At 46.3% G+C, this 24,496-nt stretch overlaps 1 protein-coding gene across 1 annotated transcript in view; it reads right to left on the reverse strand.

Annotated features, from left to right (window-relative positions):
• Window positions 1–24,496, reverse strand: part of LOC142249827 (stabilin-1-like) — a 281,112-nt gene that overhangs the window by 50,187 nt on the left and 206,429 nt on the right. The window contains exons 44-47 of the mRNA XM_075321739.1: window positions 21,625–21,711; window positions 19,719–19,865; window positions 10,484–10,549; window positions 7,935–8,136 (exon numbers count right to left, since the gene is read on the reverse strand). Coding sequence (XP_075177854.1) covers window positions 7,935–8,136; window positions 10,484–10,549; window positions 19,719–19,865; window positions 21,625–21,711 — 502 coding nt within the window. The remainder of the gene's footprint in view (window positions 1–7,934; window positions 8,137–10,483; window positions 10,550–19,718; window positions 19,866–21,624; window positions 21,712–24,496) is intronic.

Raw genomic sequence — 24,496 nt, forward strand, 5'->3', positions numbered from 1 at the left:
CGTAAAAAAAGGAAAGGGGGTGGAGTCTGTCTATATATAAAGTCCAGTTTAAAGCCCAGACTAAGAGAAGATATTCAAGAGGGAAATGAAGAGGTGGAGTCTCTATGGGTGGAGATACAAGGAGGGAAAACTAATAAAATCCTCATAGGGGTTTGTTATAAGCCACCAAATATAACAGAAACCACTGAAAATGTATTATTGAAACAAATAGACAAAGCAGCAAATCACAATGAGGTGATTATTATGGGGGACTTCAATTACCCCGATATAGACTGGGAAACTGAAACCTGTGGATCTCAGAAAGGAAACCGGCTTCTGTCAGTAACTAAGGATAATTATCTGTCCCAACTTGTGCCGGGCCCAACTAGAGGGGCAGCCCTTCTGGACTTAATTTTAAGCAACAGGCCAGATAGAATAACAGACGTACGAGTGGATGGGCACCTAGGGAATAGTGACCACAATATAATACAATTCCACTTGTCCTTTAGTAAGGTGCCTTGGAGGGGGGTTACAAAAACGCTGAATTTCAGGAAAGCAAAGTTTGATCAACTTAGAGAAGACCTTCGCCAAATTGATTGGGACAATGTCCTCAAAAATGGGAGCACAGAAAATAAGTGGGAAATTTTTAAATCGGTATTAAACACCCACTGCGAGTGAGCCATACCATACGGAAATAAAAGGGCTAGGACCAGGAGAAAACCAATGTGGCTTAATAAGGATGTAAAAGGGGCAATGAATAATAAGAAAAAGGCATTTAAAAAGCTAAAACAAGAAGGCAGCGAGGAAGCATTAAAAATATATAGAGAAAAAAATAAAATGTGTAAAAAACAAATATATTTAGCAAAAGTAGAAACTGAGAGACTCATTGCTAAGGAAAGCAAAACAAATCCCAAACTATTCTTTAATTATATAAACAGAAAAAAGATTAAAATTGATGGTGTTGGCCCTTTAAAGAATAATGAGGGTAAAATCATAGAAAGCGATGTGGGAAAAGCAAATGTTTTAAATACTTTTTTCTCAACTGTGTTCACACAGGAAAAGCATATGCCAGGGGAAATGCAGAGTGATCATGTAAATGCCCCATTAAGTATGACCTGCCTAACCCAGGAAGAAGTGCAGAACCGACTTAGTAACATTAAAATTGACAAATCACCAGGCCCTGATGGCATTCACCCTCGGGTATTAAGGGAGTTAAGTAATGTGATAGACAGGCCTCTATTCCTTTTATTTAAAGACTCTATAGAAACTGGGTCTGTTCCACTGGATTGGCGGCTAGCAAATGTGGTACCAATATTCAAAAAAGGGTGCAAAAGGGAACCTGGAAACTATAGGCCGGTAAGCTTAACATCTGTTGTGGGTAAAATGTTTGAAGGGTTTTTAAGGGATACTATTATGGAATGTCTCAATGTTAATAACTGTTTAACTCCATATCAACATGGATTTATGAAGGATCGCTCCTGTCAAACTAACCTGATCAGCTTCTATGAGGATGTAAGCTCTCACATGGACCGAGGAGAATCATTGGATGTCATTTATCTCGACTTCGGTAAAGCATTTGACACTGTCCCACATAAAAGACTGCTAAGTAAAATGAGAAAGCTTGGGCTCGGGGAAAATGTGTGTAGATGGGTAGGTAGCTGGCTTAGTGGTAGAAAACAAAGAGTGGTTATTAATGGTGCATACTCAGATTGGGCCAGGGTTACTAGTGGGGTGCCACAGGGGTCTGTATTGGGCCCCCTACTATTTAATATATTTATTAATGATCTGGTGGATGGTTTACAGAGTAAAATATCAGTATTTGCAGATGATACAAAACTATGTAAGGTAGTTAACACAAAGGAGGACAGTTTGCAACTACAGATGGACTTGAGTAAATTGGAGAATTGGGCTGAAAAATGGCAAATGAGGTTTAACACAGATAAGTGTAAGGTTATGCACATGGGAAGGAGAAACAGATGCTACGATTACTTACTAAATGGGAAACTGCTGGGGAAATCAGACATGGAAAAAGACTTAGGCATCTTAGTGAATAAGAATCTAAATTGGAGTGCCCAGTGTCAGGCAGCAGCCACCAAAGCAAATAGGGTGATGGGATGCATTAGAAGAGGTCTGGGGGCACGAGATGAAAACATCATTCTCCCTCTGTACAAATCACTAGTCAGACCACACTTGGAGTATTGTGTGCAATTTTGGGCGCCGGTGCTGAAGAAAGACATTACTGAACTTGAAAGGGTTCAGAGGCGGGCTACTAAAATAATAAATGGAGTGGGTGCATTACAATACACGGAAAGGTTATCAAAATTAGGTCTATTTACTCTAGAAAAGAGAAGACTTAGGGGAGACCTAATAAATATGTACAAATATATCAGAGGGCCATATAGAGATCTCTCCCATGATCTGTTTGTACCAAGGACTATGACAAGAACAAGGGGGCATTCTTTTCGATTGGAGGAAAGAAAATTCCTACATCAGCATAGAAGAGGGTTCTTCACGGTAAGAGCAGTGAGGCTCTGGAACTCTCTTCCTGAGGAAGTGGTGATGGCCAACTCACTGAATGAATTTAAGAGAGGAATGGATGCATTTCTTGTTAGCAAAAGTATAGAAGGTTATAAATAGCATAATCTTACAGGTAGATAGAAGAGCGACCAAGATTATTAGAGGAATGGGTGGGCTGCAATACCAAGACAGGTTATTAAACTTGGGGTTAGTTAGTTAGGAAAAACAAAGGCTTAGGGGGATCTAATCACAATGTATAAATATATGAGGGGACAGTACAGAGACCTTTCCAAAGATCTCTTTACACCTAGGCCTGCGACTGGAACACGGGGGCATCCGCTACGTCTTGAGGAAAGAATGTTTAATCATAATCACAGATGAGGACTCTTTACTGTACGAGCAGTGAGACTATGGAGCTCTCTGCCGTATGATGTTGTATTGGGGATTCACAAGTAAAATTTAAGCAGAGCCTGATCGCATTAATTGAAAAATATAATATTACCAGTTATGTATATTGGATTTTATGACAGGGTGTTGATCCAGGGAACTAGTCTGATTGCCGTATGTGGAGTCAGGAAGGAATTTTTTTCCCCATTGGAGCTTATTTGACACATTGGGGTTTTTTTGCCTTCCTCTGGATCAACATGTTAGGCTACGGGTTGAACTAGATGGACTTAGAGTCTCCCTTCAACCTTAAAAACTATGAAACAGCTCACCTAATTTCCATATCATAAAAGATTGCTTTTTGCTCATGCCACTGCTAACAGACAATTTCCTTAAGTTAATTAGCATACTGGTTGAAGCCTCCTTAGGCCTGAAGGCCCATTCACACACAAGAGACATGGTCGTACCCTGACAAGATGGCGGCTATAGGAATATGGCTTAATAGATCGGAATATATCCCTATGTCCTCACAGGGTGTCTGCTTTCTTTTGGGGGTAAACTTTGCAGTACATAGAGAATAATACATTTAAGCAGGTAATTTAACCCTTTGTAAATATGGTCTGTACCCACCACTATAGGACGGGTTCTGCACCACGAGAATAGCAGATCAGATAAGACAATGTGCATCTGAACCAGTAATAGGATTAACACAAAATGTTGATGTTCCAGAATGTGATGTCATGATTATATTTGAATACATGTTGTTTTTTGTTTTCAAGAATAAATGTGGATTGTTGTTCAGGGGAAAATATAAGTCATCCCCTGAAAATAAGCCCTAGCGCATCTTTCGGAGCAAAATATAATATAAGATCCTGTCCTATTTTTGGGGAAACCCAGTATTTGGTGTTGTCGATTTTAGCTTTTTAGTGCTGCTTTTGCATCCCCAACCTTATGTGTGGCTCACGGATGTATGCTCAGGTGAGTGCCACTCTTAACTGTATTGACATCCACGGGGGCATTATTGCTTGTTGGTGGGCACTCAGGATACAAGACAACATTACTCGATAAGGGGCATTCTTAATTTTTAAGGGGTGGCTCACAGCAATTTTACATTATTATGCAGTTTTAGGTCAATATTACTTTTTAAGGGGCCACTGAGGGCATTACTACTCGATAAGGGGGCACATAGGGTATAAGGACTTTATACGTTGGCACATTACTGTATCTACAGTAAACTGAAATGGACACTCAAGACTTCAAGATTTCTTTACATAGGATGTGGTGAAAATCTTGTATCTGAATGGCTGCCCTTTAATAATACAGTCCCTCAGCAGTGACTGATACAGGGGAAATGTCTTTCTGTCTGTGACTTCACCTAGAAAAATAAGGCCGTCCATAGCGAGATATAAAATGATATCACTCCTGGTCCTAATTTTATAGGATTTATCAGCAAATCACGTATTGAACTGAGCCAGGCATGGGTTGGCTTAGTATTGAATTGTACATAATGAAGGGCGGACATGGACTGTAAAATTCTGGATCTGCGTGGTTTCAAAGGTACTCAGGTGCCAAAACCAGGCCCTGGATGTTTGATCTGGAACCGGCACTCCAGAAAATAAAGAATATAAGAATGAATTGAGCGCTTCTTACTTACAGAAGCTCCGTCACAGCCGTATGCTGCTCTCGCGGCCTCTCCTTGACTTCCTGGGCCGCTCATCATTGCCCATCCATACGCACTGCTTTCCCCACCCACCAGCCGTCCTGGCGTCTGTGATTGCTGGCAGTCAGGCGTACCAATAACAGGCGGGTATCGTACAGTAAAAATAAAGAAAAATATTTGGCATAGGCTCCACCCATATTATGATACCCAGCATAGACAAAGCTCACGGCTACAGCCTGCGCTGAACTTGGTTGTGTATCAAAATAAGAGGCACCGCATGCGGCTTTTATTTTAATTATATAAATAAATAATTTTAAAAACAAGCATGTAGTCCTCCCCAATTTTGATACCCAGCCATGATAAAGCCCGACAGCTGGCGTCTGGTATTTTCAGACTGGGGAGGGCCATGGTTATTGGCCCCCCCAGCCTAAAATAGCAACCTGCAGCTGCCCCAGAATTGTCGCATACATTAGATGCGACAAGCCCAGTGCTTTACCCAACTCTTCCCGATTGCCCTGTTGCAGTGACAATCGGGATAATAAGGAGTTAATCACCCCTATCACTAAATTCTGGATTAGTTATGAGACACCCCCATCACTAATCTGTAAGTTCAAGTAAATAACCACAAACACCGAAAACATCCTTTATTTGGAAGAAAATACAAAAAAATAACCCTCTTTCACCACTTTATTAACTGCAAAAACACCCCTGCAGGTCCAACGTAATCCACATGAGGTGCCAAGGTGATTCAGCTCTGCTACATCTGAACCTCACATCGCCCGATCATGGAACATGACTGCCTTTAGCCTTTTGGCCTTTGAAACGTGGTGTGTATTATGGCATCCAAAGAGTTACATTTTGGTCTCATCTTACCAGACTATATACTCCCAGTATTTCACAAAGTTGTCTAAATGTTGTTAAGGGAACTTTAAACACCCTTGAACATGCTTTTTGTTCAGTAATGGAGTCTTGTGTGGTGAGCGTGCATACAGGCCATGAAGGGGGAGTGCATTACTTATTGTTTTCTTTGAAACAATTGTACCTGCTGATTCCAGGTCATTCTATAGATCTCCACAGTTAGTCCTTGGCTCTTGGACAACTCTTCTGATAATTCTTTTCACTCCTCTGTCTGAAATCTTGCTGGAATCATCGGATTGTGGATGATTTATGGTGAAATTATGTTCTTCCTACTTCTGGATTATGGCCCCATCAGTGCTCACTGCAACCTCCAGTAATTTAGAAATGTTTCTGTATTCAATGCCATCAATATGTTTTGCAACAATAAGGTTGCAAAGGTCTTGAGACAGCTCATTGGTTTTACCCATCATGAGATGGTGGATATATATACAAGGATAGGGACTTCTATAGCAGAATGGGGGACATATATATCTAGAAGGGGCCCAGGATGCAGGAGACAAAATGAGGGGGAAGGGCAACACTTATGTCTTTATAGAATTTAGAATGCTAGAAGGGCCCATACATTTGTGGGCGGGGGGTCCCATGTTCAAATCTTGTCCCAGAGGCCATTGGACTCTAGTTATTGGTAAACCAGCTATTCCCAAAGTGACATGTATTGTAATTTGTGGAAAATACTGATATTTTAGTTTGCTCTTTGACTTTTAGTTTGTATTTTTTACTGAAATCTGACAAATTTTTTTCAGTTATTTGCAGTTATTTATTTATTTATTTTTTACAACCTTTTATTACAATTTATTTTTTTCTAACGATTGTATTACCCATTCCCTTTCTATAACCCTGGTTCTAAGAGTAATCAAGAAGCCTAACCCTAATCCTATTGTTAGGGTAAGAAAAAGTGTAATAAATGTAAAAGCAGCTCTTCGTAATACTATCATTCATTACTGATGATCTTCTGTCATCTTGGCCGCTGCTTATACAGAGTGCAGAAAGTCCAGATGAGTTTGTCATAGTTTGCTGTGCTCTGCATAGGCAGCAACTGAGGCAACAAAGCTCATTTAACTATGATAAGCTTTGTCATCTCGTTCTCTACCTAAGCAATAAGCAGCAGCAGATAACCAACTCATCTTGACTTCTGCGCTCTGCATAGGCAGCAACTGAGGCATCAAAGCTCATTTAACCATACTAAGCTTTGTCATCTCATTCTCTAACTAAGCAGTAGATGACTAACTTATCTTGACTTATGCTCTTCTGCATAGGCAGCACCTGAGGTAACAAAGTTCATTTCACTATAAGCTTTGTCATCTCATTCTCTACCTAAGCAGTAGATTATTATTATTATTATTATTTATTTATAGAGCACCATTAATTCCATGGGGCTGTACAAGAGAAGGGGTTACATACAGAATACATACACAAGTTACAGTAGACAGACTAGTACAGAGGGAAGAGGGCCCTACCCTTGCGGGCTTATATTCTATAGGATTTTGGGGAGGAGACAGTAGGTGGGGTGTAGATTGAGCGGCGGATCCGCACGGTTGTCGAGTGGCGGCTCCGCACGGTGGTCGGGCGGCGGCTCCGCACGGTGGTCGGGCGGCGGCTCCGCACGGTGGTCGGGTGGCAGCTCCGCACGGTGGTCGGGTGGCAGCTCCGCACGGTGGTCGGGCGGCGGCTCCGCACGGTGGTCGGGCGGCGGCTCCGCACGGTGGTCGGGCGGCAGCTCCGCGCGGTAGTGAAGCAGTGAGGTCATTGTAGATTATAGGCATTTCTGAACAGATGGGTTTTCAGGTTCCGTTTGAAGCTTGCAAGTGTAGCAGATAGTCTGACGTGTTGAGGCAGCGAGTAGATGACCAACTCATCTTAACTTCTGCACTCTGCATAGGCAGTGCTGGCCAGGCACTAACAGCAGCATTACACGAAAATGAAAAGCTCATTTGAGAGTAGGGGGCGCAGTGATGGTGGTGGATTTTGTGCCCTCATAGACTTGGGTAGACAGGGGGCCACCTTTATGCCCTCTAACCTAATTAGCATATCTGATTAAATTTCAATTTCTGCAGAATGGAGATAGTGATTATCATACTGAACGAGCAATTTTTATAGGGGTTATAGGGTTTTTAGACCCTATTGAGGAATATCTGTCAAAGTGTAACGCAGGTATGCTAAGGTGAGATTAAATACTCATTCCAGCTACGGTCACATCACGTTGCTATGTCACGTGAGCGCTGCAGCTCATCAAAAGCCACTGTTGGGTTACAGCCTTCACACCGGTTACCCTAGGGTGCTGTCTGACAACCCTGCAGGTGATCAGTGGCCACTGATTGGCTGCAGAGCTCATGTGACATCATGCATGGCGCCAACATCGCTGGAGTGGCGCTGGTCTTGGATGGGAGTTTATGATTTTTCAATATTACAAAGGTCCCTTTAGGACTGAAGATAGCGCTGTCCAGTCGTAGACAACTGCTTTAAGGCATATCCTTACCATGACAGTCTCCTCCGTAATGATTTTTACAACAACGAGGTCTCCATGCGATAGCATAACACTTTCTCCTGCATCCACTATACTTTCCAGTAATAACATATTTACTATAATCTCTATTAGGGAAATATCTACTAGATAATAGTCTATGGCTCTGTCCGGGAATGAAAGGCCTGAAATATCCTGTGCAATTCTCTGTCTCCCCCTGCAGGCAAAAAAGAACAATGTCATCATCCAATATTTGCTGATTACACAGGGGGGACAAAATAAGCACAATATGCTTTTACCCAATATACCAGTGTATAAAGAAAAGCAGGACCTGTTCACCTCGTGAGGTCGTGTGAGACACCACAATAAAGAGGGCTTTGGAAAACAACTTGTGGCTCTCCTGAAAAAGAGCTTGTAAACAGTGAAACGCGTGGAGAATTAAATCGGATTGACACAGATACCACATGTTGGACTTTTGTTTTGGATATGAAACCAGCAGCGTAGATCACCCGCATTGTCCACAAGGTTATAATCCAATATTTTTGACAGTTTATACCTTTGGTGTAAAGGCTTTCAATGAAATCTGAAGGATGACTAGGACGGTGCCCTACAGAATTAGGGCACAGGAGCGACCAGCCAGTGTTCTTCTATCACACCTGCCTTGATATTAGTTATTATTATTCATTATTAGTCAACCTTCATATTATTTCAGATACAGTGCAGAGACATTTTCTTTCCTTTGCAGCCCCTTTTGCTGGAAGGAAAGGTGACCAGCTCTACTGATTGACCTTTCCCACCTATGTCGGAATATATTCGTCTTCCTAAACCCCTACCGTTGGCTTAAACAATAACAAACATGTCTGTATGTGCAATTTAAGTAACTAATTTATGTAAAATGAGAAGTTTTAACCACCAGTTATGGAGGTGAAGCTCCTCGGATGGCTCGTTGCGATGCCCATTCCCTAAACATGCCCCTTCTATCTTGGCTGCCTTCCTAGAGGATATGATCTCTACAGCATGCTGCAGCGTCGCCGGGCGCATGTGTAGCACCCACGGGGCAGGGGGTAAATACTTATCACCGGGCCAGTGATGTCGGGTCTGGGATACCCGGCTTCTTGGCCCCAAGGTGTACACCAATAGGGGATGAAGGATGGGATGAGGATGTTGGGAGTAGTGATCTCATGACGCCACCTGCGGTATGCAGCTAGGGATTAGCCGCCGCTGTGGTCGCTGTCCTCTGGGGTGCATTGTGTCGCAGCTAGGAAGGTTCAGCTTAACGCAGGGGAAGCTAGGCCCCAGGGAGGATGATGGAGATAGTAGTGGCCGTTGGCGCTAAAGTGCGGGGCGCAGACGCCAGCAATGAAGGGCTGACAAAGTAGTTGCGGTTCCATGTCTTTACTCACTGTCCGTGGGCTGCCCGGAGGTGCCGGTCTCCACTGTGATGGGCTTCAGCCGATCCCGGATTCTTCGAAGGTCAGAACCGTTGTGGTAGTCTGTGAGCCCTTCCTTCTTGCATTTTTTAGTATGGATCCCCGTGACCTAAAGTGCTTGGGGACCTCTGTTTGGTGTTAAAGTTCCTGTCCCATGTTGAGGCAGCGCGAGTCCTCTTGGGGCCTGACCGTGATCACGACTCCGGGCTCTATGTTGCTACTGTGCTCCGGGATCTTGTGGTGGTGAGAGGAACATGAAATTCCCCTGTCCGGCAGATTCTAGTGGCACAACCTGAAGTATGCACCACCCTAGGGCTCTGCACCCTAAACTGCGCCGGTTCCAAGGGAGAAATTAAGCCAACTCCCTGATTCTGTGTGTGTGCTCCGAACTCCCCCCTGGTGGTCGCTCCTCCCCTGAGTCCCTGCCCCTAGTGGGTGGCTGCCCCAGTGTTTGGATGGCAACCTTAAGACCCGACCCTAGCCCGGTCCCCATTGAAGGGGGGGATACCTTCTGTGTATTTATGGAATGTTTGGATGTGGAACCGGCACCGACCTCCTCCGAACCCGGGATGAGTACCACACATCAAGTGAAGTGCAGTACCCTGTGGTGACCGAAGCCTCAGGGACGCCACACATGCACAGAGCGCATTCCCTGCACATGTAACAATATTAGCTTTAGGTGATGTATTCCGGTCCTACGAACATTAATTAAAGGGGATGTCCACTACTTGGACAATACCATCTCATTCCCTATACTCACCTCCACTGCGGCTGCGGTTCTGCGATGTGTGAAGTTGCATTCCCAGGCCCCACGATGAATGGTTATGACAAGCAAGCCCCACTAAGCTGGAATGTGGCTCTCATGGTAAGAAAGGTTGAGCACCCATGGTAAATATTGTGTGTATCTGAATAATAATACGGTCCCTTAGCAGTGAGTGATGCCTTTCTGTCTGCGACTTCAACCAGAAATATAAGGCCGGCCGTAACGAGATATAAAAGGATATCACTCCTGGTCCTAATTTTATAGGAGTTATCAGCAAAATCCTATTGAGCTGAGCAAGGCATAGGGTGGCACAGTATTAATTATACCCCATGAACAAAAGTGATGCTAACTTCTAATAACTTCATACCCACCTTATCAATCTGTCCAGCAGGGCACGTCGGCTCAGAGCCACAAATGGAGCACGAAAACAACGTGTCCTAGAGTCCGCAATGAACAAATCACAACAAATTACATCTCATCATACAAGGAAATAAACATGTTCTGTTATATCTCATTTGCAATCAAACGTCTTACTTTAGAGAACTTTTTATTTCCTTTCTTTTTTTCCAAATATTTCACAACTTGCAAATGTGGTGTGGGGGAGGGGAGGTTCCTCCAAATGTGATTTCCATTAATACATTAAGGATATTCAAATTGTCTCTCCAGTAAAGGAGACAAACTCTAGCACAGCGCCACCTATTGGAAGTAGCGATCCTAAAAGTCACAAGTGGATTTTCGACAATCCTTTGCAATATTACTCAGGATATATAAGCCAGATCAGAATCCCAATTTGCAGACACGGTGTTTCGGGGTGCTTGCCCCTCGTCAGTGCAAAGTATGGGGGTGTCTGATCTGGCTCATGAGAAAGCTATGTGGGATAAACATATTCAAATTGAAACACTGTATTCATGAAGTGGAAATATAAGTTTCTAGACCTTCCATCCTTCCATCTCAATTTGGTATGTAACATTAAAGAGGGTTGTCCTCCACTGGATAGCCTCAATTGATATACAAAAAAACACCAAAAAGGAGCTAAGACAAATGATATGTGCACACACAGAATGTGGTGAGCCTTCCTCATAAAGATGGCTGCAGCCCAGGTGCAAGATGCTGATGTCACAGCCACTCAACCTCCACACTAGGGGGGAGGGGCGGCTGCTTAGCATAAGACATGCACACTAATAAGGCTTGCACTGGGAGCCCATCATATAATGAGTGAAATGCACAGTGTCTGAACTGTGACCTATAAAGGACGCCAGAAACCCAGGTCAGGCGGGCTAAACAGCACTATATAGGTGCATCTCGCACAGATACACGAGACGCACAGTGTCTGAATTAAGGCCTATAAATGACGCACAACACCAGGTCCATGCGGGTCAGTTAGTTAGCACTATATGAGTACATTATTTGTGGTTTTTCTAACTAATTCAGTGTAGGGACTCGCAAGTGTGAGAATCCTTGACGAACGGATTGCGAGCTTACATATTTTGGGCCAAAATATAAACTAATATCTCACTATTTGAGGTATGGCACATTTTATCCATTTTTGCAGGATGTGTGTGGTCCTTTGAATTCAGGTGGTTAAATGGTGAGCCTGTCATGTGTTATGTACTCATATAGTGCTAACTGACCCGCCTGGACCTGGTGTTGTGCGTCATTTATAGGCCATTATTCAGACACTGTGCGTCTCGTGTATCCGTGCGAGATGCACCTATATAGTGCTGTTTAGCCCGCCTGACCTGGGTTTCTGGCGTCATTTATAGGTTACAGTTCAGACACTGTGCATTTCACTCATTATATGATGGGCTCCCAGTGCAAGCCTTATTAGTGTGCATGTCTTATGCTAAGCAGCCGCCCCTCCCCTCTAGTGTGGAGGTTGAGTGGCTGTGACATCAGCATCTTGCACCTCGGCTGCAGCCATCTTTATGAGGAAGGCTCACCACATTCTGTGTGTGCACATATCATTTGTCTTGGCTCCTTTTTGGTGTTTTTTGATATAGTTCTTTGTCAATTGATATACAAACAATGGACACTCAACTCCTAGAGTGGTGCCATTCCACTGATGACGCTGCTGTTTGGCTGCAGCCCAGCAATATTTTATTTAATCAGTCATTATCAAAATTATCAATTCTGAGGTAGGTAGAGCTCTGCCTCTAGCTCCTACCTCTACTGCTAGCTCCTCCCTCTGCCTCAAGCTCCTCCCTCTGCCTCTAGCTAATCCCTCTTTCTTTCCCTCTTCCTCTAGCTCCTCCCTCTGTTGCTAGCTCCACCCTCCTCTAGCTCTTCCCTTTCACTAACCCCTCCCTTCTCCCTCTAGCTCCGCCTTCTGTTGCTAGCTCCTCCCTCTGCCACTAGCTTCTCCCTCTCCGCCACTAGCTCCTTTTTCTCCTCCCTCTGCCTCTATCTCCTCCCTCTGCCACTAGCTCCTCCCTACTCTTCTAGCCCCTCCTCCTGCTTCTAGCTCCTCCCTCTAGCTTGTCTCTTTGCCTCTAGCTCCTCCCATCATCATAAATCTCATCAGTACCAACTGCCATCTCCTATCTCAGTAATGGAAAAATCTTCATTGAATACAGTTTTTCCCTCAGAATTGAGAATTTTGATAATGACTGATCAATTGTGGCAGAGAAAGAAGCACATTTATATGATAACACATAGAACAAAGTTGCTTATTTTCATGTGTACTATTGAGTTATGAAATAAAAATGAAAATGATGGTTATGCTTTAAAGCAGGGGTCTCAAACTCGGCTGGGTATAAGGGCCGCACATAGAAAAAAAATAATTTGTGGGGCCGTATTCTTTTCAGGACAAAGTGACATTTTTATTCGTACGATATATATTTTTTCTATACAACTTTGGATGTTTTTGAACATTTTTCGTTTGTTTATTATAGCAAATGTGCACTTTTTTTGTTTAAATATATATATATATATATATATATATATATATGTATATATATACGTATATATATATATATATATATATATATATATGGTAATGTTACCATCCTGGTCCTCATCTTTTAGTAATGTCCCCATCCTGTTCCACTCTTGTAGCAATGTGCACCATCCTGCTCCCCATTCTGTAGTAATGTGCCCATCCTTGTCCCCATCCTGAAGTAATATACTCATCCTTGTCCCTGTCCTGTAGTAATGTGCCACATCCTTGTCTCCATCCTGTAGTAATGTGCCACATCCTTGTCTCCATCCTGTAGTAATGTGCCACATCCTTGTCTCCATCCTGTAGTAATGTGCCACATCCTTGTCTCCATCCTGTAGTAATGTGCCACATCCTTGTCTCCATCCTGTAGTAATGTGCCCATACTTGTCCCTATTCTGTAGTAATGTTCCCATCCTGGTCTTCATCATGTAGTAAAGTCCCCCTCCTGGTCCTCACCCTGTAGTAATGTGCCCATATTTGTCCCCATTCTGTAGTAATGTACCCATCCTGGTCCTCATCCGGTAGTTATGTCCCCATCCTTGTCTACATCCTATAGTAATGTGCCTATCCTTGTCCCCTTCTTCTAGTAATGTGCCCATCCTGTAGTAATATGGCCATCTTTATGGCCATCCTTGTGCCCATCCTGTGGTAATGTGTCCATCCTTGTCCCGATCCTGTAGTAACGTGCCCATGCAGATACTCTTTTTGTAGTAATGTCCCTTTATCCGGTAGCAATGTCCCATCTTGGTCCCCTATTGTGCCATTGTTCTCACACACACACACACGCCTACTCTGCCCTGTGCATCCTCATACACACACATATCCTGCCCTGTGCAGCCACACACACACACACCCTGCCCTGTGCATCCTCATACACACACACATCCTGCCCTGTGCAGCCACGCGCGCACACACACACACACACACACATCCTGCCCTGTGCAGCCATGCACAGATGTGAAGCCCCGCCGGTGCTGTATCGGTGCATACCTTCAGGGACTCCACGTAGCTGGTTCTGGTCACAGGTAGGGAATCTTCAGTTTTGATCGTGACGCCACTCTCAGTATTGCGGTCAGTGGGGACCGCCACTGCAGGTTAGGGGACGCCTGGGGCTGATGGTGTGTGCAGTTAGTTGGAATAGCCTCCTGAGAGTGAGGCAAGCCCCAGGGCCCGGTGTAGGTTTGTAGTACCACAAGGCGCAGAATAACTCCACACAGGCAGAATTGTCTTTCAAGGGCTTTACTCACATTTGATGGCAGGGTGAGTAGCCCGGGCGTAGCTGGGATGAACCAGGCTGGAACCAGGTATCCTTCCGGCTGACTTTATGAGGGTGACTACTGACTCGCCTTCCTTAGCCCTTGGTGGTTTGGGGTGACCCCGACTTTTAGTCCCTATGGGGGTCGCCCAGGGAAGATGCTGCAGCCTCTCTCCCCCTTTTGTTTGCCGTTTGCTTGTTCCCCGGACCAGGCCACTCCAGCTGCTTGCCTCCTGTGACCTATGGGCCCTCACTGCGGTTACGTGGCTGCGGCTTTTGTGGTGTTGTGGTGTGGGCTTTGAGAGCCCCACACCGGCAGGTTTAGCAGAAGAAAGCTGGATCTATCTTTGCTTCGGGATCTGCCGCCCGGTTGGGCCTGGTGCTCTCTAGCAGTCTCCTTACTTCCCACTCCGTGCTTTCTCTCTAGCTGAAGCTGGCTTTCAGGTAGCACTCCTAGTTGACCGTTCTCCCCCGTCGGTAGCCACTGCGCGGGCGCTGTTAGACAGCATCAACCCCACAGGTCTGCTCCTCACTGAGCCCTCTGGAGTTCTCTTCTAACTGACTCACTGCTCCTCCTCTCCTGTTCTTGCCTACGCCACCTAGCAACCAGCCCCTGAACACACCCCCAGCTGGGAATTGAAAGTTAACTCCTTCTGGCTACTCAAGGGTCCCCTCTGGTGATGTGGGAGGCCTGGTCACTATGCGCCTGTGTACCACACCCCAGTCAGCCTTCTGGATTACCTGTATTGTACTATCCCCAGCATGGGTGCAGTACTCAGTGGTGCCTGACCAGGTCAGGGGCGCCACATTCCCCCTTAGTTATCACCAGCACGTCCTCGGGCTGCAAGACAACATTTTAAAATGCATAAAACATTAAAACATGTAAAACATTTAAAAGCACCAGGTACCATACATCACCACCCTCCACCCACAAGTCCGTTAACCCACCCAAAACCCTTTCACGTTGGCCGCGACTTCAGCCACTTCTGGCAGGATGTAGAGGCGGCTTACATGGGCTGGTGGTTTCAGGGTATACCTGGCCTGGTGGATCCGCGCCTTCAGCCTCTTCTGGCAGGATGCAGAGGCGGCCTCCACAGTTGGTGCTGACCAGGTACCCTCTTTGTGGTGGTGAGCCAAGGCCCCATAAACAGGCGTGCTCTCTGGTTGCAGGTGAGCCAAGGCCCTATATACGGACGGGCTCCTCCTGGTTGCAGACGAGCCAAGCCCCTAAACAGGCTGACTCTGGTGGCGGTGGTGCCCTCTGGTGTAACTATTTACACTGCGAGAGTTTGTGGCTATAGCCAGTTCATAGCCTTAAGGTTTATGGTTTTCTCACAATAGTTTTTGTGGGCACATGCTTAAACGTGAACGTTGCAAAACAAACTGGTCAAAACTTTAACTTCTGTACTTCTTTCTTTACTTTACTTTACTCTTTACCAGGGCTTGGGCCTGCTGGGCTGCGGCACCTGTTGCTTTCTGGCTCTTTGTCGTCGTCGGTGGTAGTTTCATCTGTAGGCTCCTTGTCTTTTCTTTCTAGATCTTCATCTGTTTCCTTTTCTGCATCTGTTTCCTTATCTCTGTCTTTGGGACATGGTGCTACGTCTAAGGCATAGTAGCCCCTTTCTCCTTGATGCAAGGTGAACTGTACTGCGTCTCCAATTTTCAAATTTCTGCCTGAATGTCCTCTGGGCAGGTGGGCTTGAACATCTCTCCGATTCACAAATATGCCCTCTTTTATTCCTCTTGCTACAATAAAGCCGTATCCGCTTTTCAAATTGAAGTCCTCTACTACTCCTCTGTAAAGGGGTCCTCTGACCTGGGCTCTAGACCTTCTCAGTAATCTTTTCTCCTGCAGGTCTCTGGCTGTGACCTCTCTCTGCTCTGGAGACTGTGGTGTTGGAGGATACTTTGCTCTGCTGCGCCGTGTCTTGCGGGCTGGGTTCTGCTGGGTGCAGCTCACAAACTCCCAGGTAAGGCTTTTGGGCAGTTCTTCATCTGCAGACGGTGTCAAATCCTCTTCATCCCAGCGGGAATAGGGCAACATCTCCGGTTCTGAGTATAGATCCACTGCTGGTGGCTCCGGAGTCAGCTCCTCAGCTTCCTGGCCTCCTCTCCCCCTTAGTTCTTCTTGGCACTCCTTTGGTGGCAGTGCTGGGGATGGGCTTTCTTCAGCTGGTCTGGGCGGTGGACTCTCTGGCGCGGCTGCAGGGGTTGCCTGAATCTCCTTGGGGGTATGCGGAGGGAGCAGATACCGATCCACCATCTCTTGTGGGAACTGGGCCTCTAGGTCAGCCTTCAGCTTCCAGTATTCGGGGTCCTCTCCTATCAGGGTCTTCCTAGCAGGGACCTCTTTGGACTGGAGAGCGGTGTCTGCTCTGGCCTTGCAGGCCGGGGTAAATGATGAGGTAATCTCTTCTTGGCGGGCCGCGCCTGACATGGCGGCGGCCTGGTCTTGGCGGGCCGCGCCCGGCATGGCGGCGGCCTGGTCTTGGCGGGCCGCGCCCTGGATGGCGGCGGCCTGGTCTTGGCGGGCCGCGCCCGGCATGGCGGCGGCCTGGTCTTGGCGGGCCGCGCCCTGGATGGCGGCGGCCTGGTCTTGGCGGGCCGCGCCCGGCATGGCGGCGGCCTGGATCTGTGTCGCTGTTGCAGGGGGCTCTGTGCAGGCTGGGCTGGACGTCGCTGCAGCAGTCTGGGCTTGGCGGGCCGCGCCTGGCGTGGCTGCGGCCTGGTTCAGCACCTCACTTGCGGCGCGGACGAGCGTTGCTGCGGCGGTGGGGTCTCGGCGGGCCGGGCCTAGCAGGGCGGCGGCCTGGGTCAGCGTTACGCCTGCGACGCGGATGAGGGTCGCGGTGGCAGCCGGTTCTTTGCGGGCCGGACTGGGCGTTGCTGCAGGGACCGGGTCTTGGTGGGCCGAGCAGGGCATCGCTGCGGCCGCTGGGGCTTGGAAGGCCGCACCTGGCGTGGCTGCGGCCTGCTTCAGCGTCGCCGCACCGGACGCCTCTTCGGGGACCGCGGGCGTGGCAGCAGGGGTCGGGGCACTTGCGCTGGCCGGGGCATCACTCGACTCACCCACCGGTGGCAGCATCGGGGTCTGCGTCATCGCCGTCCTGTCTGGCACTCGGCGCGCGGTTCTCCTTTCATAGGCCCGAACCGCCGCGGTCATCTCCAGCATTTCCATTCGTTCTTCCCGGATCTGCTCCACAACCCGGGTCTCCAGTCGGTCGCAGAACTGGGCCAGCTCCCGATACCACCAGGCAGCGGAGCCCGGTTCTGGATTTCTGCGGTCAGACGCCATTTCTTCTGCGCCCTCTTCTGCACGATTTCCCAGCAGTGGACTCGCCGTTGCCTCTAGTAGCAAGCTGTTCAGTTTCTGCTCTGCCTCTTTCAGCAGCTCCTCTCCCAGCAGCAGGCTTGTGGCTCCCTTTCTGTCCCGACGTCTCTGGACGCTTCCACTCTCATAGCTGGCAAGGTCAGAACTCTGCAGGGGATCTCTGGGTAGCCACACCTCTTCGTGGGCGGTAACTTCTCCCAGCGCGGGCTGCTGTTGTTTTTCAGCGCGCTTTTCATGGTGGCAAGATGGCGGCGCTTCCAATTTTTCAAGCGGACCGCCCAGGCACATGGTCACCTGTCTCAACAGGTCTAGTCCTTATCCTGTTCGTGACGCCAGATGTGAAGCCCCGCCGGTGCTGTATCGGTGCATACCTTCAGGGACTCCACGTAGCTGGTTCTGGTCACAGGTAGGGAATCTTCAGTTTTGATCGTGACGCCACTCTCAGTATTGCGGTCAGTGGGGACCGCCACTGCAGGTTAGGGGACGCCTGGGGCTGATGGTGTGTGCAGTTAGTTGGAATAGCCTCCTGAGAGTGAGGCAAGCCCCAGGGCCCGGTGTAGGTTTGTAGTACCACAAGGCGCAGAATAACTCCACACAGGCAGAATTGTCTTTCAAGGGCTTTACTCACATTTGATGGCAGGGTGAGTAGCCCGGGCGTAGCTGGGATGAACCAGGCTGGAACCAGGTATCCTTCCGGCTGACTTTATGAGGGTGACTACTGACTCGCCTTCCTTAGCCCTTGGTGGTTTGGGGTGACCCCGACTTTTAGTCCCTATGGGGGTCGCCCAGGGAAGATGCTGCAGCCTCTCTCCCCCTTTTGTTTGCCGTTTGCTTGTTCCCCGGACTAGGCCACTCCAGCTGCTTGCCTCCTGTGACCTATGGGCCCTCACTGCGGTTACGTGGCTGCGGCTTTTGTGGTGTTGTGGTGTGGGCTTTGAGAGCCCCACACCGGCAGGTTTAGCAGAAGAAAGCTGGATCTATCTTTGCTTCGGGATCTGCCGCCCGGTTGGGCCTGGTGCTCTCTAGCAGTCTCCTTACTTCCCACTCCGTGCTTTCTCTCTAGCTGAAGCTGGCTTTCAGGTAGCACTCCTAGTTGACCGTTCTCCCCCGTCGGTAGCCACTGCGCGGGCGCTGTTAGACAGCATCAACCCCACAGGTCTGCTCCTCACTGAGCCCTCTGGAGTTCTCTTCTAACTGACTCACTGCTCCTCCTCTCCTGTTCTTGCCTACGCCACCTAGCAACCAGCCCCTGAACACACCCCCAGCTGGGAATTGAAAGTTAACTCCTTCTGGCTACTCAAGGGTCCCCTCTGGTGATGTGGGAGGCCTGGTCACTATGCGCCTGTGTACCACACCCCAGTCAGCCTTCTGGATTACCTGTATTGTACTATCCCCAGCATGGGTGCAGTACTCAGTGGTGCCTGACCAGGTCAGGGGCGCCACACACACACCCTGCCCTGTGCATCCTCACACACACACACACACACACACACACACACACCCTGCCCTGTGCACCCATACACACACACAAACCCTGCCCTGTGCAGCCTCACATATATACACACACACACACACATAGCCTGCCCTGTGCACTTGTACAGCCTCAGTGGGCAACACGCACGCACTCACACCAAATCCTTCTCACCTGACCTCCGTTCCCTTGGCGTCCTCTTTCCTGCTTGACGCCAGCCACAGGCATGTGGACCCGGTAACCATCGCAGCCATGGTCAGCGCTTCATCTGAAATTCAGATGAACAGTTTTGCCGGTGCTGCGCAGAGTCAAGCTCTCTCTAACCAACTATTCCAATAGCAGTCGCTGACCAAGCAGAGGCGAGCAACTGAGGTTATACGGGTCAGATGCTTGCCTCTGATTGGCCGGCGCTGCCATTGAGTTGTGCAGAGTGAGTTTGAAATAAAGTGCTGATGGCTGCACTGCATCTGTTAATAGGTCCACGGGCCTGCGGGCCACAAGAAGCAGTCTGAGGGGCCGCATGCGGGCCGTGTGTTTGAGACCTCTCATTTAAAGTCTTCGTATAAAGAAGAAAATCAGATTTCCAAATTCATCAACTTATTGTTACTTACCGCAGGGCTATATTCTATAAAATCATCACAGCGAGCTCCAATATTGGGAGGCTCCAGCAACTGATCAATGCCATGTGCAATTCCACCAACAAACTCCATGTCTCTTTGAATGATTTTAGCATTATTATCATTCACCAGAATTTCCCCCTGCGACATAAAAAATAGTCATGATGTAAAAAAACTACATACTTATTTGTGAGGTTTTTATGATTGTTAAGAGTATTTATCTATCTATCTATCTATCTATCTATCTATCTATGTATCTATCTATCGGGTGAAATAAGTATTGAACATGTCACCAATTTTCTAAGTAAATATATTTCTGAAAGTGATATTGGCAGGAGTTTCTCACCAGATGTCAGTAACAACCTATCCAATCCACAAAGGCAAAAAAAAAAATCAAAACTATAGATGTCCATACATGTGATAAATAGAAATGACACAGGGAGAAAGTATTGAATACATGAAGAAAGAGAGGTGCAAAAAGCCATGGGAAGTCATGATATCAGTTGAAATAAATCATTAATTAGAAAGCAATCCTGCCACAGTGAAAAATAATATCAGTTAGTTCAACTGATAGCCTATAAAAAAAGTATTTCACTATCAAGGTGCCACACAAGAAACATCTCATGATGGGTAAAACCAGTGAGCTGTCTCAAGACCTTCACAACCTTATTGTTGCAAAACATAGTGATGGCATTGATTACAGAAGAATTTCTAAACTACTGAAGCTTCCAGTGAGCACTGTTGGGGCCGAATCCGAAAGTGGAAAGAATGTAATTTCATCATACACTGGCCACGACCAGGGGCTCCCTGCAAGATTTAATACAGAAGAGCGAAAAGATTTATCAAAAGAGTTGTCTAAGAGCCAAGAACCATCTGTGGAGAGCTACAGAAAGACCTTGGCCTGTATGCACGCTCACAACGCAAGACTTTATTGCTGAAAAAAAAAAATTTTTAAACTTTGCTATACAAGACTTAGCTAAGCCTGTGAAATATTGGAGAATATAGTCTGGTCAGATGAGACCAAAATTAAACTCTTTGGATGCCATAATATACACCATGCTTGGAGTCCAAACACCTCAAAAACACCATACCAACAGTAAAGTTTGAATATAGGGCTGTTTTCAGCAGACAGCACTGGCAAACTTTGTTCAACTGAAGAAAGAATGAATGGACAAATGTACGGAGACATTCTTGATTAGAATCTGCAGTCATCTACCATGATGATGGAGATGAAATGAGGATGGACATTTCAGCAAGATAAAAATCCTAAACACACAGTTCACAGTTCATAGAATGAGTCCACAGGACCTTCAGAATTTGAAGAGTGTTTGTGTGGAAGAATGGGCCAAAATCACACCTGAGCAATGCATGCGACTAGTCTCTCCATACAGGAAGTATCTTGCAGCTGTCATCACCACTAGAGACGGGTGAACCTGCAGATGTTTGGGTTCAGCTGGATTTAAAAAAAAAAAAAAAATACTGGTCGGGACCGGACTTGATCCAAACATTAGCCTGGATCCAGAACCCCATATAAGTCTATGGGGACCCAAACTTAAGTGCTATAAAATGGTGGTAGTAAGGGCTATGGGGCTGCTAAAGCATAATGCTGTCTCCACCATGCTTCACTGTGGGTATGTTATTTTGTTTTGTCATGTGCAGTGTTTTTATTTTCCCAAAGATACCTTTTGGAATTATGGCTAAAAGTTCAACTTTGATCTCATCAGAAGAGAATATAATTTTATGACTGCTCATTGTCCTATGCTTTGCCCTTGAGAGCTATGCAAAACTTAAACCATTGCTGTTCTACCCATGGACTCCAGGAAGCAAAAAGTTCAGGTAAATACATTTTCAATATTTTACATTTGTATTCTGTTGAAATTCACTGTGAATGGATACTCACAATATTCATTGAGCTGCACTGAAAGGATACCATTGAACCATGAAGTGTCCTACGTAATCCACCAACAGGTAGATTTGCTGCTGAAATCTAGGGCAATAGATACAGAAGGCAGAATTAGGCATTTTGCAATTTGCAACAGTTTTATTGTAAATAAATATGTAATAATAAATTGATTTCAAGGAATCTATCAATAGAATTAACCCACCAAACCGCTTATAAGGACATGCAAGGCTTTGGAAGCTTAATCCACCAACACTTTTATGTCTTCTAACTGTTGCTGCATTCCCAAGAAATCAGCGTTGTAACATATAAACGCAGTGTGAAGTGCTGTGGGCATGACAAAGCATTTTTTATGCAACTGACTTCTAAGGTTGTTTCTATGCATAGCACTAACTTCTTTAGCTTGATGGATAGCTCACTGTCTATGTGACTTTAGGCGCCATGCCAAGGAATCAGACAGTGACATTTCACTGAAGATAAAGAGGTTGATGCTTGGGCGGAAAACAACATAGGGAGGCAGAAGCTTGAAAAGTGCTCGGTCACCCTCAGAGCACTTAACACATAATCTGTATTTGAATTAAAATACTGATTTCTTGGGAATGCAGTAACAGATAGAAAATATAAAAGTGTCGATGGAGTCAGCTTTTCAAATGCAGTTTTTCATGACCATATAAAAGTTTGTGGAGGTTATTGTTAGATTACCTTTAAGAAGTATAGAAAGTAAAAAACCTGGTAGTCTGTGCCATTATTCAGTTTACAGTAAGGATGAGCTGTAGATTTCAGGGTTTGTACCGGACACCTAGTATCCAGGGTTCGAACATGGACTTTTCACGGAAGTCCGAGTTCGGTTGCTGTTCGGATTCTGAATAACGTTTGTTGAAAGGCTACTAGCCCAGGTAAAAGCAGACAGCTGCAAGCTGCAGTCCTCAGCTGTTTGCTTTACCTTGGCTGTTTATCAAAACTAGAGGGGACCCCATGACATTTTATTTTAATCGATTTCAATAATAAAAACAGTGTGGGTCCCCTTATTTTTGATAGCCAGCCAATGATAAAACAGATAGTTGGGTGCTGGTATCATCAGACTAGTAAGGCCCATAGTTATTTGGGCCCTCCCAGCCTTAAAATAACAGTCTGCAGCTGCCCCAGAAGTGGTGCATCCATTAGATGCGATAAATTCTGATGCTTTGCCCAGCTCTTCTTCAATGCTCTAGTGTGATGGCAATTGGGGTAATACTTTTGGGGTTGATGTCAGCTGTGAATTGACAGATGGCATCAAGGCCAGGGGTTAGTAATGGATAGACGTCTGTCAGACACAACTATTACTAAGCCGGTAGTGTGCAGTTACTCTTTTATTCTGTATGTGTGTGTTTTCTATTTGAATAAAGCCTCCTTCACACTTCCTCATTGACGAATCTTTTAATTTAAAAAATCCTCAAAGTTCCAAAGTAATTCAGTGGCGTAATGTCTCATGACACCCAGCGAATTCTATTGAGCCTCGTTCTGAGAAAGTTCTCAGAACGAGGCTCCAAAGGTCATTCACTGTCAGCGGCAAGTATGGATTTCTCACAAGAGTGAAAAATTCTGTCTCTGCTGGCTGACTGCGAGTGAATTATAGAGCCTTGTCCTCAGAATGAGGCTCCATAGGAATTAATGGGTGTCGTGGGACATTACACCATTGGATTACGTTTGAGGAATTATTTTTTATTAATAAATTGGTGAATGAGGGAGTGTGTGGTAGTCTTTATTCATAATTGGATTACTTCGGAATTTCCAGGATTTTTTTTAAAATAAATTAGTGAACAAGGGAGTGTGGGGGGAGTGTTTATTTAAATAAACTTTTGTTTTCTGTGTGTGTTTTTTCTAACTCTACAATTACCAGGTAAGTAATGGGGGTGTCTCATATATGTCTATCCATTACTAACACATGGCTTGATGCCAGCTGTCAATTAACAGCTGACAGGAATCCCGAAAGTATTACCCCAATTGCCACCGCACCAGGGCAATTGGGAAGAGCTGGGAAAAGCACCGAAATTGGCAATTCTAATGGATACGCCTCTTCTGGGGTGGCAATCGGCTGGTATTTTTAGGCTGGGAAGGGACAAATAACCATGGGCCTTCCCACTCTCATAAAACAGACAACTGTGGGCTGGTATTACCTTGGCTGGTTATCGAAAATAAGGGGGACCCCATGTAATTTTGTTGTTTTTTTTTAATTCTCCATCAACATTTGTCTCCAAGGCAATTGTACTCCTCTTAAGGGTACTTTACACGCGTACCCGCCCCCATCGGTTGTGCGACACGGGCAAATTGCTGCCCGTGGTACACAACATCGCTAACACCCGTCACACGGACTTACCTTCCCTGCGACGTCGCTCTGGCTGGCGATCCGCCTCCTTTCTAAGGGGGGCGGTTCGTGCGGCGTCACAGCGACATCACACGGCAGCCGTCCAATAGCAGAGGAGGGGTGGAGATAAGCGGCTGGAACATGCCGCGCACCTCCTTCCTTCCTCATTGCCGGACGGAGGTAAGAAGATGTTCGTCGCTCCTGCGGTGTCACATATAGCGATGTGTGCTGCCGCAGGAACGAGGAACAACATCTCTACTTACCAGACGATTTTTGGTAAATTAACGACCTCTCATATACCAACGATTTTTGTCTCTTTTGCGATCATTTAAGGTCGCTCCAGCCTGTCACATGCTGCGATGTCGCTAACGACGCCGGATGTGCGCCACATTAAGGAATAACGTTTGGAACTCCATTCTAGGTCTGAACTGGGTGCAAAAAACCTAAAAAACATCACTATGGGGAGATAAGGTATGCACACCAGTGACTATGGAAGGGGAATACATGCAATAGCAGAAACTGCCGTGT

The sequence above is a fragment of the Anomaloglossus baeobatrachus genome, chromosome 8, assembly GCF_048569485.1.
Source record: "Anomaloglossus baeobatrachus isolate aAnoBae1 chromosome 8, aAnoBae1.hap1, whole genome shotgun sequence".
Lineage (NCBI taxonomy): Eukaryota > Metazoa > Chordata > Amphibia > Anura > Aromobatidae > Anomaloglossus > Anomaloglossus baeobatrachus.